Genomic DNA, 16,643 nt, shown 5'->3' on the forward strand with positions numbered 1-16,643 from the left:
GACTTCCAGTGACTTGTTGAGTCCATGACACATCGAGTTGTGAGTCCACGACACATCGAGTTGCTGCACTATGCCAAGCAAAAGGAGGTCCGACACATTATTAGGAGGCATCTCATTTTTTTCGTCACAAAACAACAATAATACACATATGACATTGAAAACTTTCTGTGTGGATACATTGTTTTAAGAAATTTTGGGAGACTTGCTAGATGTCAGTAACATGCTGCAACAATATTTTGGCGCAGAGACTTGAAATCATCTTTGGTTGTATACTGGTTATGGAATACTGAGCTGTTTAAGATCCAGCTGATGCATGTGTGGTGTGCTTAGGAGTCATTACACATATGTTAATTGAAGGGATGCACTTCTGATGCAAATTTGTGCTTACTTTAGGCATCCTTTTTTATTTCATTCCATAAAAGTACAAAGTTTCCCCATTGACAAAGTCCTTATAGTGTCCAGCTGGAAACCACTGTCCGAATTGAAGTCTTCAGAAAATTATATTTCCACTGTTTCCTTAATGATGGGATCCCAAATGTTCATAGTCTGGGTGCCAATTTTTGTTGTAACACACATAATGCTCACAGAGAAAGTAATTTGTCTCATATTTTTCTTCATACCATATGCATATGTTTTATGCGCTTCGTGTTGTTGTACAGGAATAGATTAAATTCCCAGTATAACATTGCAAGACTGTCGACATTAGGCACTTTGTGTATGTAATTGCATTTTTTGCATCTGATTGAATAGTAGTTCTTAACTGAACAATTTTATGATCATTTTATTCTTTCATTGCAGTACCGGACATGAGTGTTAATGGAAAATTATCAGCAGTACATGCTGCAGTAGATTTGGCTCAGTACAAACTGATTCGTGGGCTTCTCACTTACAATATTGGAGAAAATGTAGAAGATCTTCTGGTTTATTACTCAAGCAGTCCTGATGCATCAAGATCATATTCCCAGGTAAAAACAAATTCTTAATAGAGTAATGAAATATTTAATGCTAATTATCTCGTGTAAAATGTCAGAATCTATATAGAAAATAATTATTTTCACATTTCTAACAGTTGTTATGAAGATATATGTCAGGTTTATAGTGTACTTTTATTGATCAATTTCTTGAGAAATAACATATACCTTTTGAAATAAAATAGGTGTTTTCCAACAAAATAAGTGTTAGGTTGACATGTGAGAGCATGTTGTGAATCATGACATGAAATTAACAGTGGAAAAACAAGAAATGTGACAAAGAATTATGAAAAATAATTAAAGTCCACACTGAAACAGGCGTTGACACTGTTGCCATTAATTGCAATGATACGAGCCTTCTGGAGATCCATAATGTTATTAGCCACACACACTTGAACTGAATAACAGCACTTAACACAGACAAACTTGAATATATTTTAGTGGATAATCTTAATGCTGTTGCTTTGTGGAAATGCCAAGGTTATCATCTAAAGGAGAGTAAGACAAAAGCTGGCAAAATTCAAATTAGTTCCATCCTAATGAAAGATAACTGAATATTTTAATCTATCCAGTGACAGCCATTGTGTCATAATATTATCATTCAGACAACTTTTTGTGGACTCCATAGCAACCAAACTATTGGAATGACACTGCTGTAGTGTCCCAGCTTTTCATTGGTGATTATGATAGTAAAATTTTTTGGTAATGAGATGTGCTGATTGTAGCTTATTTATCTTTGAGTAAAAGAGCTCTTCTGCTTTTATATTGATGTTAAAGCTTAAGCGTGCTTGACATTAAGCGATTGTTTGGGCAGATACTCCAGTCTAATTGGTCAAGCCATCACTATAGTATAGAACAGAAGTTTATTGTCTCATAACATGCAATTTCAAGCCATTGACTTAATGTACTGGAAATTCATCAAAACACAAAAACTGGTTACAATTTTCCTTATAGTTTCGGTAATATAATATACGGTACTGAAAATGTTCTTAATTAAGCAATTAATAATTTCCGGCTTGAGTGACTGACTGGTTCTAGGCGCTTCAGTCTGAAACTGTGCGACAGCTACGGTAGCAGGTTTGAATCCTGCCTCGGGCATGGATATGTGTGATGTCCTTAGGTTGGTTAGGTTTAAGTAGTTCTAAGTTCCAGGGGACTTATGACCTCAGAAGTTAAGTCCCATAGTACTCAGAACCAGTTAATAATGTTTCTTCAAAAGCAACAAACTTTTAAAAATTAACAGCCCTAAATACTTTCTCCCTCCTGTTCAAAATTTCAGGTTGTCAATTATGAGTTCTTCTATTGAATAGTAACATTTCTGCATTAGTTTCTCATATAAGGATTTTTCAGTGTTTCTAAATTTATGTTGAACAGTTCTCTTCTTTTCACTTTGCTATAAATTTTCATAACCATTTAATGTGAAGTTTGAGCATAAAGTTGAAACGGTGGGTGGGAAACGTAAAATTATTTTCATTTCTGATGTTGTAATCGTGTTGAAAAGGATTTGCTATAAATAAATCAGGGTTACTGTGTTCAAAGATAATAATCTCATATATGTATAGTGAGGGAACACTTAATATTGTTAGATTTTTTAGAAGTATGTGACATGATTTTCTTTGCCACACATTGTGCATACTTCTAATGATGGTTTTCTGAAGTTTTAGTATTTGACACACATGGTTTGAGTAACCCTAGAATACAATTCCATACCTTATTACTGACTCAGAGTAGCTGTGGTGTTCTACTTTTCTTATGCCCATACTGGTAGAATTGTACAATATCCTCACTGCAAATGCTAGGATATTTAATTTATTTGCAAGGTACTGACTATTTTTATCAAGTCGTGTTCCTAGGAATTTCATGCAGCTCAGCATCCTGCAAATCCTGGTTTCTGTGACTGACCTGAATATCATTTAATTTTGCTTGTTTTATTTTAAGCTGCATTAACCGAGTCTTTTCCATTTTTAATTTTAACCCATTTAAATTAAACCATTTAATACAGTTTGTGGAATTTGATCAGTACTGTTACTTTCACTGATTATAGATGATCATCTGCAAATAAAACTGAGTGACACTCAATATTAAGTAACAGATCATTTATATAAAACAGAAACAGAATGGGACCTAAGATAGAACCTTGGGGGTACTCCTTGTGAAGTGGTTCTCCATTTGTAAGTGTAAGTTCCTCTCTCTGATGACATAACCACTGTTTTCTTTGGTTGATTATATAAGACTGAAACCATTCTAAATCCATGCCCCTAATTCCATACTTTTCCAGTTTACAGAGGTGCAAAAAGTGATTCGGACTATCAGAGGCCTTTGATAGGTCAAAAAAAATTCCTATGGCTTCCATTGAATTGTCTAGAGAGAAGCTAATTTTATCAACAAAATGATTTATAGCCGATACTGTGGTTTTTGCCTGTTTGAAATGCATACAGATTTTTTAAAATTATTTTAAATTTTTCTATGAAATTTCAAATTTGTATGGTGCCGACTTTTTCAAATATTTTTGATAGTGATGGAAGAAGAGAGACGGGGCGATAGTTTCCCACGTGTTCTTTTGTGCCTTTTTTGAATAGTGGCTGGACTACTGTGTACTTCAGTGTGTCTGGAAAATAACCTTCTTGAAGGGACTGGTTAACTATTGTAGTTAGTGGCTGCGCAGTTATTTTAGTGACTGTTTTTAACACGTTTGTTGGTATCCCATTCCATCCTGCTGAAGTTCTACTTTTTAGTGATAGTATCACATTTTCTACATCTTTTACAGTAGGTTTGGTAAATTTACTAAAAATTCATCTTCAAGTTTCTCACTGTTCAAGAAATTTACCTTGTTTTTGGTAACTTTTACATTGATGCTTGATTTGTTTACATTTATAAAGAATTCATTAAATAATTCAGAAATTTGAGGAAGATTTACAATAGTTTTATCCTGTATCTTGATTTCAGGAATATCGTGGCCTGTGGCACCTGTTTCAGCTTTGATCACTGACCATAATGCCTTTGATTTGTTTTCACCATTCAATATAAATCTATTGTTTCCCAGTTCTTTGGCTGCCTTTACATTCTTTTTTGGAAATATTTTTGTAATTTTCTACATAGATAACAAAATCAGGACCTCTGTTACGTTTTAGTTCCGTATGTAGCCATCTTTTTCTTGCATTAGAGATTTTTATTCCTTCAGTAATCCACTTTACTTTATTTCCTACTTTTTTATGATGTGCAATAAGGGGGAAAGTTTCATTACAAATGTGTAGGAAGTTTTCCAAGAAAGTAGCAAAAATTTTCAAATCATGAAATACTGTGATGTACCACTCCACCTTATTTAATCTATGATGGAATAAGTTCACATTTTTTTTGGCTGAACTGGTTTTTGTTTTTGAACAAGAGTCTTCACTCTTACCACTCACATCTTGCACAAACAAATGTACATTAACACTCAAGGTCACCATACATGTTCTAGCCTGCTTAGCAACAGGGTGGTCCACTTGTTTCCTGACCACAGTTTGTCAGTGGCCATTTATTCAAACAGACAGCTTGTCGGTCGTCATGCCCACTGTGCTGCATTCTATGTGGGCATGACAACCAACAAGCTTTAAAATAAATTTAAAACCTTAAGAGCTCTTTAACTGAAAGATAAATCAAATGTAATTAGCACAACCCATTACCAAAAATTTTTACAGTAAGTTATTATAATCACTATTGGAAAGCTGGGACATTACAGCAGTGCCATTCCAATATTTTGGTTGCTAAAGGGTCCATTAAAATTTGTCTGAATGGTAATATTTTGCCACAATGTCTGTCACTGGACAGATTAAAATATTCAGTTATCTTTCATTAGGATGGAACTAATTTGGATTTTGCCAGGTTTTGTCTTACTCTCCTTTAGATTAGATGATACCCTTGCATTTCCACAAAGCAGCAGCATTCAGATTATTCACAAAAATGTATGTAATTTTATCTCTGTTAAGTGCTATTACTCAGATGCAGTTCCAGTGTCTGTGGCTAAACCTTATAAACCCCCAGAAGGCTCATATCATTCCAATTAAGGATAGCAAGGAGACTGTTTTCTTCTTCATTATTTCTGTTGGAATTTTAAGCACTTTGGCAATTTATTACCAAGATTTTTTTTGTTAAGTACTTTATTCTGTGGATCCCTAGGGTCCCACAATCGCCTGTGGGATCTGTACTTTCCTATCAACAGAATTAAATTATCATATGTGCACTCCATCATCACAAATTCACTTTCATTAAATAACAAAAAAGAGTTTGTGCACAAAAAGCAGCATCCTGCAGCAATGCGAGTGTGCTTTGTTTAACACACTGAAGTCAGTGCCGAAGTGGAGAGGACGCACACTTCCTTTGATGGTTTGTTCTAAAACTGACAACCAGTGGATCACAAGTGGACACCTGATAATGTGACCCTTGCATGACAAACTGTGACAAGCCTAGCATTGACACCAGAGGGGAATTCTCATTTGCTGTTGGGTGTTCACTTGTGTTTGCTTTGGTGGAAATGGGGGCTTTGGAGAAATGGCAGCAAGGAATGGGGACGGACATTATGGGAACTCAGTGTATGTATCTCTGGGCCTCATTCAACATATTGAAAATGTTGTTTCAGCAGCCATTGAGAGGACAGTCTGCAGCCAACTGCAGATTGTGGCACATACTGTCACTGGGGCTCAGTGATCATATTTGAATCATTCCATTCAAGAAACCAGAAAGGTTGAGAATAACAGCAGTGCTGATGGATATCCTATGAAACTCACAATTTGCAGAATTGTTGCTAGAACTAAGTATGGGGCTGCTGGTTCTGAGTCTAATGGAATGATTGAACTGGAATATTGACGGTTATGTGACAAGCTATAGGGCAACTACCTGGACATTTATCATAGGACTGAGAACTGCAGGGTCCCCCTAAATGGGTCAAGTGTATACTACAAATTAGAAGCTGCCAGCCACTTAGCGGACTGACTGTGTGTGTGTGTGTGTGTGTGTGTGTGTGTGTGTGCGGGGGGGGGGGATACACAAGAGCGTTTTTAGATTATACTACTCCATTCAGGTAACAGTTGCTGTAGGAGACCTGGAAGTGTCAGTATAAGCTCTAAAGAAATTCCCCTTACACACAAGAGTAGTAAAATGCTAGTGATTAACTGCAAAGCATTTACAGAAAAGTGTCACAGTTTGAAGTGCTCCTAAAAGGCAGTGGAGCTCATGTAGTACTATATACAGAAAACTGGTAAAAACTAGGAGTTGATAGCAGGGAGATTTTTGCAGAAAATCTGAGTGTATCGAGAGGATGTGCTAATGGAAAATGGATGTGGTGTATTTGTTGCAGTAGACAAGAAACTCGTATCCACCAAGATAGAAACTGAAACTGCACACAAGATTTTCTATGCAAGACTTGGTATTAAGGATGGGCATAAATTTGACCCTTCTGTCAATCAGCAGATTCACCTCTAGATATAACAGAAAACTTTGGAGAAAATCTAAGTTTGGTGGTACATAAGATCCCCCATCACACTGCCAGCATTGGAGGAGATTTTAATAATTCAACAGTCATTGTGGAAAATTGCAGTTCTACACGTGCTAATTATGACAAGACATGAGAAAAATTACTAAATACCTTCTCTGTGAACTACGTAGAAGAGATTGTTCAGAAGCTCACTCATGATGGAAATTTATTAGATCTAATAGCAACAAATAAAACAGACCCCTTTGAGTATGTTAGCATTGAAACTGGTATCATCTACAAAGAAACAGTAGTAGCAATACTAACTAGAAGGATTTATATGCTCAGCATATTGGATAAAGAAGCAGTAGTGTAGAATCTCGTTAAGGTACTTGAAACATGTATCTCTGGAGAGTAGCACATGGAATAATTGGGGCTCAGGTTTAGAAGAATAGTTTTCCATGCACTTGATAGATATGTATCTTGTACAACAGCTCATGTTATACAGTTACTCAAACGAAACTTCTGAAGAACAGAGACTATTGCATAGTAGGTGTAAAACAAAGCATAGTGCAATAGAGGGAGAGATGCTGAATAAAAAACATTTGATTGTCAAGAGGGCAATGTGTAAACCCACCAGGGACTACGATAGTAGAATATTATTGAAGGAATGTCCACAAAACAAAAAGAAATTGTGGTCATATGTAAGGACTGTTAGTGGAACCAAGGTTTGCATTCAAAGCCTCATTGTTACCTTTGGAACTGAAATTGAGGGTAGCAAAGCAAAAGCAGAATTGCTGGACTTCACGTTCAGATGTCCATGGGTATTTACCCAATTTAATTCTTGCACCACTGTAAAGACTAGTGATATAGTTGTTGATAAATAACTGCAGTTGATATAATTGAATAAAGCTGTAGTTCCCTATTGAATTCTGATCAGATTCTGTACTGAATTTGAGCTGAGTTAACCCCTCTTTTTACCCATAATTCATTGTAGATATCTTGAACAGAAAACCATACCCTGTAGTTGGAAGAAAGCACAGCTCATACCTTTCTATGAGAACGATAGTAGATTTGATCCACAAAACTATCATCCATTTATTGTATAATCTTAGAACATAACCCAAGTTCAAACATTATGAGTAGGCACCTAAAAAATTTGCAGTCACTATAAATTCAAATATAAATGTGAATTCTGCCCCAAATTGTGAACATGCCAAATAATTGCAATTTAATAGTGACTTGTATCCAGATGAACTATCGAACTATGTTTGAAATAGCTTTATTTTCTGCATATAAATATAGAAAAGGTAACCAACTTTTGGGTACTGCTATTGCCCAATTTGGCAATAGAATGTACGGAATAACATGTTTGCAAAATAAAGAGCACACCTAGGAATAAATGCAACAATACGTCAGTGTGCGTAAGTTATGCTCCGGTGCAACAAGACTGAGTGGGTTGAACAGCCCTGATACGCACTGTGTGTGGCAGTTTAGGACTCTGCCGTGAGACCTAGTGTCTTAGAACAATGAAATATGTACATTTGTTTGCTATGTTGTTTGTTTGGTATTATGCGGACACTGTAACATGGAAGTTTCAGGCAGCAAGTGTTTTGATCTAAGGTGGTTTAAGGCACTGGTAGAGGTTGAGCCTGAACTGCCTCATTTATGATGTTACCAACCTTAGCAAGCAATGACACAGGAGCCATTATCAAATGCTAATTTTGACAAAAATAGTTGCTACATTTTCAGGTCCATGGGAATGAGTTATCTTGAACAGAATCACCTCCTCCCTGACAACTACATGGATTCCAGAAACACCAGTCACATGAAGCTCATGGTGTCCTGAAAGCCATGGATGAAGCAGTCAATTAAATGCTGTATTTCTCAATATCTGAAAAGCAGTTGACTAAGCACCACATCTATACTTATTAAGGGAAGTTTTATCGTGTGGGATATTAAGTGAAATTTGTAACTGGATTAAGGATTTCTTGGTAGGGAGGACACAGAATGTTAGCTTGGATTGAGAATCATTGACAGATACAGAAGTAACTAAGGTGTGCTCCATGGAAGTGTGTTGGGACCTTTGCTGTTCATGTTGTTAAATTAAGTGCCTTGCAATCAGCATCTTCAAATCTGAAGCAGTAATCTGTTATGAGGAACTACACTCCTGGAAACTGAAATAAGAACACCGTGAATTCATTGTCCCAGGAAGGGGAAACTTTATTGACACATTCCTGGGGTCAGATACATCACATGATCACACTGACAGAACCACAGGCACATAGACACAGGCAACAGAGCATGCACAATGTCGGCACTAGTACAGTGTATATCCACCTTTTGCAGCAATGCAGGCTGCTATTCTCCCATGGAGACGATCGTAGAGATGCTGGATGTAGTCCTGTGGAACGGCTTGCCATACCATTTCCACCTGGCGCCTCAGTTGGACCAGCGTTCGTGCTGGATGTGCAGACCGCGTGAGACGACGCTTCATCCAGTCCCAAACATGCTCAATGGGGGACAGATCTGGAGATCTTGCTGGCCAGGGTAGTTGACTTACATCTTCTAGAGCACGTTGGGTGGCACGGGATACATGCGACGTGCATTGTCCTGTTGGAACAGCAAGTTCCCTTGCCGGTCTAGGAATGGTAGAACGATGGGTTCGATGACGGTTTGGATGTACCGTGCACTATTCAGTGTCCCCTCACCAGAGGTGTACGGCCAGTGTAGGAGATCGCTCCCCACACCAAAATGCTGGGTGTTGGCCCTGTGTGCCTCAGTCGTATGCAGTCCTGATTGTGGCACTCACCTGCATGGCGCCAAACACTCATACGACCATCATTGGCACCAAGGCAGAAGCGACTCTCATCGCGGATGATGACACGTCTCCATTCGTCCCTCCATTCACGCCTGTCGCGACACCACTGGAGGCGGGCTGCACGATGTTGGGGCGTGAGCGGAAGATGACCTAACGGTGTGCGGGACCGTAGCCCAGCTTCATGGAGACGGTTGCGAATGGTCCTCGCTGATACCCCAGGAGCAACAGTGTCCCTAATTTGCTGGGAAGTGGCGGTGCGGTACCCTACGGCACTGCGTAGGATCCTACGGTCTTGGCGTGCATCCGTGCGTCGCTGCGGTCCGGTCCCAGGTCGACGGGCATGTGCTCCTTCCGCCGACCACTGGCGACAACATCGATGTACTGTGGAGACCTCACGCCCCACGTGTTGAGCAATTCGGTGGTACGTCCACCCGGCCTCCCGCATGCCCACTATACGTCCTCGCTCAAAGTCCGTCAACTGCACATACGGTTCACATCCACGCTGTCGCGGCATGCTACCAGTGTTAAAGACTGCGATGGAGCTCCGTATGCCACGGCAAACTGGCTGACACTGACGGCGGCGGTGCACAAATGCTGCGCAGCTAGCGCCATTCGACGGCCAACACCGCGGTTCCTGGTGTGTCCGTTGTGCCGTGCGTGTGATCATTGCTTGTACAGCCCTCTCGCAGTGTCCGGAGCAAGTATGGTGGGTCTGACACACTGGTGTCAATGTGTTCTTTTTTCCATTTCCAGGAGCGTATTTGAAAAAAAGCTGATAAATGGTCATTCTGATCTTAATAAGATTTCTAAGTAGTGTATAGATTTGGAACGTGCTTTAAATTGTCATAAATGTAAAGTTGTGCACTTTATGAAACAAAGAAGCATAGTATCATATGACTACAATATCAGTAAGTCACAACTGGAATCAGTGAAATCATGCAAACAGTTGACTGTAACAGTTTGTTATGTAATGAAATGGAACAATAGCATTTGGCTCAGTCATAGGAAAAGGCAGAAACAGGCTTCCTTTCATTGGAAAAATACTAGCAAAACACAGTCAGTTTAGAAAGGAGACTGCTTACGAAACACTCATGCCACTTGTCCTAGAATATTGCTGAAGTGGGAGAGATCTGTATCAGACTGCATTCTGTTCTAAACTGTTAGAGATGGTGGTCATTGTGTGTGTGTGTGTGTGTGTGTGTGTGTGTGTGTGTGTGTGTGTGTGTGTGTGTGTGTGTGTGTGTGTTTCCTTTTCTGAAGAAGACTTTAGCTGAAATCTAATCTATAAGTATTTTCGCTGTGCCTGTCTGCAAGTTACTATATCATCTTTATGGTAAAGATATATAATTTCTTTATTTTCGACTCCTTCATACAGTAACACAGTAAATTATGTGCAGGACTATTGGCACAACACCACTAGCTGTCCAACAGTGTTGGAAACAATGTTGTAATCAGTTTGCATTTTATATAAAATTTTCGTTTGCTCTCCTGAAATTTGATTTGAGCTGTACAGATTTTGATTCATCATTTCAGTTTGCATACATATAGTATTATATTCTCACTAATGCAATGCTGTTTTATAGGATCACTCCCTAACTTCCTTTGTTACACAACACGCAGTGTGTGCTGTTTTAAAGTAATGTTCTGACTGAAAGGATATTCTAAGTAACTTTTTAAGAAGTTTAAATGTGAAGTCAGAAAATTGAAAATGTCCTTCTTTTTAAAGGAAGGAGACAGAACTCTGCTGTCTATTCTGTTGGAGCTGGAGAATGTAACTCTTCAACTGCAAAGGCAACAGGGTATTCCTTTAGCTGGAATAAATTTCATTAAGTCTAGATTACTGCTGGAACTGATGAATGATGGCTCCCAAGACATTGACCTTGCATCTCAGGAGATACTGCTTATTGACACACGTTTCCAAGGTAAGATTGGTGACCTAAAATTCTTATGTATTCCAACACTGCCTTTCCGAATGTGCTGCTCATTTGTACGTTTCTGTGAACCATCTTTTTTCTCTCTCTGTTTCCATGTTTCTGTAATGGGTTCCTACACATGATGAGGATTCCAAAACAGTATTTTATTATAATTATTTATTTGTAATAAGTAGCTGATTAATAATTCATGGTGCATAGTTTCCATCCTGGAATTTTAATTATTGAAGCACTGATTCTGTAAATCATCATATCTTTGACAGTGAAAGCCGTGGTGAAAAAAGGAGAGATTGATGTGACATTAAATTATCACTCACTGTTGCCGAGATTTTTCTCTGTTTGCCATAAGTAACTTTCCTCTAACCACTCCAAATCATACAACTGTACAGAGCTTTCAGTTCAACAATATGATAATTGTTTATCCATATACAGTTAAATTTATAATGATATGAAACATGTCATACAACAATAAAATATGAAGTTCATTCAAATTACACCTGGTGAGTGCGTCTACCTTTGCCTTGCACGTAAGGTGGCACCACGTAACTGTGGGTGTGGTGGTGCCATCTATTGGTAGAGAGATTGATGTGTGTGAACTGTTTGATGTTGCATAGTGCCTGTGTTTTTTCACGCTGAAGAGAAGGTGGTCACGTAAGTTATCATTCACTACTGAACATGCAGGCGAGTAGGCAGGAAGAATGAGGAGTGATTTGATTTTTGGTTGTGGAGGGAGTTGGAGCCCATGAAATGTATACATGGATGAAGGCTCTGTATGGTAAGTACAGTCCGAGTCATTCAAGTGTTGTGGAATGGAGGAAACAATTCCTTGAGTCACTGGAAGACGATGTTCTCCTGGGCAGGCTCATCGTGTCATCACACTAGAAACGGTTGAAGAAGTGAGTTCTTTAGTCTTGGACAGTTTCAGAATCACTGTGGATGAGATTCGTCGGTTACTGGGTATTAGCATGGGCACCGCCTGCACCATAATGCATCAACATTTGAACTTTTGAAAAATCTGTGCACAGTGGGTTCCTCACCAACTGACTGCTGAACAGAGCAATATTCTAATGGTACTGTCTTTGAGTCATGTGCAACATTATCATGAGGAGGAATATAACTTTGTCACATATTGTCACAGGTGACAAAACATTGTGTCACCAGCTTGAACCGGAAAGCATTTGTCAGAGCAGGCAGTGGAAACATGTGACTCCACCACCTCCAAAGAAATCAAAGGCCATGCACACTAGTTCTGGTAAGGTCATGATGTCCTCCTTTTTTGTCCACAAGGGCCCACTGCTTGTCAAGTTCCTGGAATGAGAACCACCATCAATGCCCAGCATTATCAAGCCACTTTACAGAACCGTAGACGAGCCACCAAGTCATAACGCCGGGGCCCGTTGTCCAATGGCATTGTCATACTGCATGAGAATGCCCACCCACACACGGCCAATGTGGTGAAGATGACATTGCAGCAGTTTTGATGGGAAATGCTGAAATATCCATCATACAGTCCCAACCTTTGACCGTGTGACTTTCATGTGTGGACCTCTAAAACAAGCTATCCGCAGACATCAATTCGCAGTGGACGACAAAGTGTGTGTCTGGGCCCAGACCTGGATCTGAGAGCAGCCTACTAGCTTCTCCAAGGATGGAATCGACGGGCTAAAGTCGCAATGGGATAAGTTTGCCAACAATTTTGGTGACTATTTTTGAGTGTGTGTACTGTATATAACTATAGTTTTGAGGTAATAAAATTAGTACTGTTACTTTATACTAGTGACCGGGTTTCATTTGAATGCCCCTTATATAACTGAAAATTAACAATATTGCATATGCATGCAAGAATTTTAATTATTTGCAGATGTAGTGCCAAAAGGGTGTGTGCATTGCCTGTAATGTTCTTTGTATGTATACATAATGGCAAAAAACGTTTGCTGATGATGTGGAAACGTATTCATTCTTTTCTCATGAGTAGTTACTGCCCCCCCCCCCCCCCCCCCCAACCCCCAGCATACCCACAACCAATAGCAGAGTTATGGTCTGGGGGCTCCAAAGCTGTTACCTAAAGTGAGGCCCATTACTCTCCGCAATTAATACATGTGCTTTTTTCCCCCTAAACTTTACAAATCATTGCCAACACCTCTCCTGTCCACCCAGTCCTGCCCAACCACCTCTCTCCCACACTATGGCTTCTCACAGATTGCTCACTACCCACTAGGGCCAAAAAGTAAACAAGTAAAAAAGTGAATACATCTTATTAAAAACTAGTATACCTATGCAATAATACGCCTCTCCTCACCGTAACATTTGGACCGGCAGGAAGATGATTTTGGTTGACAATGCTGGGCGGATTATGTGTTCCCATGACTTGCCGTATGAGGATACGTCCTGAATCATTGCTTAGTCAGTATTTGAGAAGAGTATATGTTCTCAGTACTCTTTTGTCTAGTCCCTGTACTCTTGGTACCATTGCAAACATTACCACCAATGTGTGTGTCTCAACAGAACACAACATGTTGGTTGTCGGGGAAAGAGACTTCTCCCATGCAGTTGCCGTGCCACTGTGAGGTGAGATTGTGTGCCGTGCAGCCCCTTAAATGTGGTTGCAATTGCACCTGCTGTTTGATCTGGTTCCCTTCTTGTTGGTTGGACAATGTAGCAGTAATCTGCTGCTGTAGTCGACAGTGGTTGACCACTACCTGTTCTTCAGACGGCAGTGCCTGTGATTTCAATAACTCCTGACACAAATCAAACAAAATGCTGTGAGCAATACCAAATTCCTGGGCTACACTCTTCGCATGCCATCCATCCACCAGTTTCCCTGTGATGCTTCCCTGTGTGAAGTTACCCAATTGCTGTCTCCAGACTATGTTGTAATGAACACCAATACCATAGTTCCAGCTCCCCTCCCCATGGTGCTGTAGTCAGGCTGACCTCACATTAGCTATGTCTAAGTTACTCATGTTGACAGTTGTTGTTGATTTGAATTCTGGAGTATTTATTTCACCTTCTTTTGCTAAGGAATTTCGGAAAATCATGTTTAGTAATTCTGCTATAGTGGTGCTGTCATCAATAACATCACCATTGTTATTGTGCAGTGAAAATATTGACTGTGTATTGCCACTGGTGTACTTCACCAGAATGTTTTTGAGTTTTCTTCCAAATTTCAGGACAGAGTTTCGTTGTGTAAACTATTAAAAGCATCTTGCATTGAAGTTTGTGCTAAATTTTGAGCTTTTGTAAAACTTCACCAATCTTGGGGCTTTTGCGTTCTTTCAAGTTTGGCACCCCATTGGATAGCTTCCTGCAATGCCTCATCTTAACAGACTCCCTTAATCTCATCAGGAGATTTTAGTAGTATGCTTTTAGGATGGTCTGCCCCTCTTACAGGCATAATCTGACAATCTGTTGGCAGTCTGAAAACATTCAGCATCATCATGCCTGATAGTAGTTGGGTCTTTACTGGTACTGACAGTGGTGAATCCATGTTTCCACTGCTTGCTTTGCTCCTTTGTCAAGAGGTCACAGTACATAATATGAGGTGCTGTCCAAAATTTTTGGGACTGGTGCTGCCATCTGTTGAAAACCTAACCTTTGGACTAATGGTCACCATCCCCCTCAAAGTAGTTCCCATCCGCATGTACACACTGCACGATTTCACTGTTTGGTTGGGTGGGACAAATTCTTTGTGCACAATTCCCTTGGTATCAAAGAAAATGATGATCATGCTCTTCACTTTGTTCTTCACCTGACTCCCTGTTTTGGGTCTTGGAGAGCATGGGCTTTTCCACTGGGATCATTGTTGCTTTGTCTCTGGGTCATAGAGGTAAATCCAACTCTCGTTATTAGTGAAAACTCGTGACAAGAAGGTTGGACCATCAGATGCGGTCTGATGAAGGTCCATGCACACTTCAAAATGCTGTACCTTCTGATCAGCAGTCAAGATCCTTGGCACAAATTTTGCGGCGACATGATGCATGCTCAATTCATCAGTCAACATTTGTTGCATGTCCCATAACAAATACCCACTTCATCCGCAAGGTCTTGAATGATTCGACGTCGATCCACACAAACCAATTGTTGAAGTTTGGCAAACTGTGTCTGGCATTATGTGGCTAACGGGCCTTCCAGTGTGAGCACCATCTTCGACATCTGTACGGCTGGCCCTGAACTAAGCATGCCACTCAAACACATGCGTAAGGCTCATGCTCTGTCCCCCAAACACTTGTTGAATCATTGCAAGGGTCTCCGTAGCACTTTCAAAAGATTTGCACACAGAATTTGATACACTGCGCTGTTCTGTTCACAGATCCATCATAAAATTGCCACACACCAAACACAGAGTATTACGGAAATCACTGTGAACATGCAACATATCCTCCCAACTGAATGCCACTCCACTCTCTGAATTATCAGATATGCAGCTCTCACCACATGGTGGTGCAATGACCTACTACTCCTACTTTCTAGATGGCAGCACCTGTCCCAAAAATTTTGAATTTCATCCCGTAAATGCAGCTCTTGTGTTGGGTGATTTAACATAGAGTGAGGTGGTGCAGTGGTTGCACACTGGACTCGTATTTGGGAGGACAGTCATTCAAAGCCATGCCAGGCCATCAAGATTTCATTTTTCCATGATTTCCTTAAATATGCTGGGATGGTTCATTCGAAAGGGCACAGTGATGTCCTTTCCCATCCGTGAAACAATCTGAGTGTGGGCTTGGTCTCTGATGACACCATTGTCAACAGAAAGTGGAACCATAATGTTCATTTCTTCCTTAGATGATTAACTGGCTAAAATGCATCTTTACTCCACAGTATTTTGCAGAGTGATTGAAAATCTTGCAAGCAACTCACCTTGAGAATGCCTGAAAGATCATTAGGTGAAATATCAGAACAAGAACTATTAATAACCTCGACGCACATCAGAAAAATGATGAAATGAAGGCTGCATTGCTATGCATGTGTCTACAAATGCAAATCTCAAGGAGTGAATGCAGTTATAGTTGTAAATAAAAGTATCAGTAATTGGGTAAAAATGTGTCACTCTAAATCTGGTGAGTGGCTTTGTCAGTCTCTCATAATCAGAAAATTTGTTAAAATGTTTCTCTGTGGTGTTTTGTTCGTTAGGTAGTTTACACTCAATGCCCAATCATTCACAGGTACCAAAAGTTTTGTTGAACAGTTTGTCCAGTGTAGGGACTATTCTGGATGATTTCATGTTTGAGGAACCCATCATATTTTTGTTTTTATGATTTTAATACAGGTGGTTTCTTGTTCTCTCTCTCTTTCCAAGTCAGTGACTAACCTTGTGGTTCTTTTGTTCTGTGGGACAGTTTCCCATCCTAGGGCAAAAGAACGCTCTGAACTTTCCCTCAGGGAAGGCTGTTGACTCTTGAAACAGGTGTGACTCCTTATCCTGAGGGTCGCTCAGTACTTGCATATATTACTCATCCATAGCATTGCATGTT

At 39.8% G+C, this 16,643-nt stretch overlaps 1 protein-coding gene across 2 annotated transcripts in view; it reads left to right on the forward strand.

Moving 5' to 3' along the window:
- The window catches only part of LOC126354004 (intermembrane lipid transfer protein VPS13D), a 488,122-nt gene that overhangs the window by 226,390 nt on the left and 245,089 nt on the right, over positions 1–16,643 (forward strand). For both annotated transcript variants that reach the window (XM_050003313.1, XM_050003314.1), the window contains exons 32-33: positions 799–965; positions 10,968–11,163. In XM_050003313.1, the coding sequence (XP_049859270.1) occupies positions 799–965; positions 10,968–11,163 (363 nt within the window). The remainder of the gene's footprint in view (positions 1–798; positions 966–10,967; positions 11,164–16,643) is intronic.

This window comes from Schistocerca gregaria, chromosome 3 (genome assembly GCF_023897955.1).
Source record: "Schistocerca gregaria isolate iqSchGreg1 chromosome 3, iqSchGreg1.2, whole genome shotgun sequence".
NCBI classification, from domain to species: domain Eukaryota; kingdom Metazoa; phylum Arthropoda; class Insecta; order Orthoptera; family Acrididae; genus Schistocerca; species Schistocerca gregaria.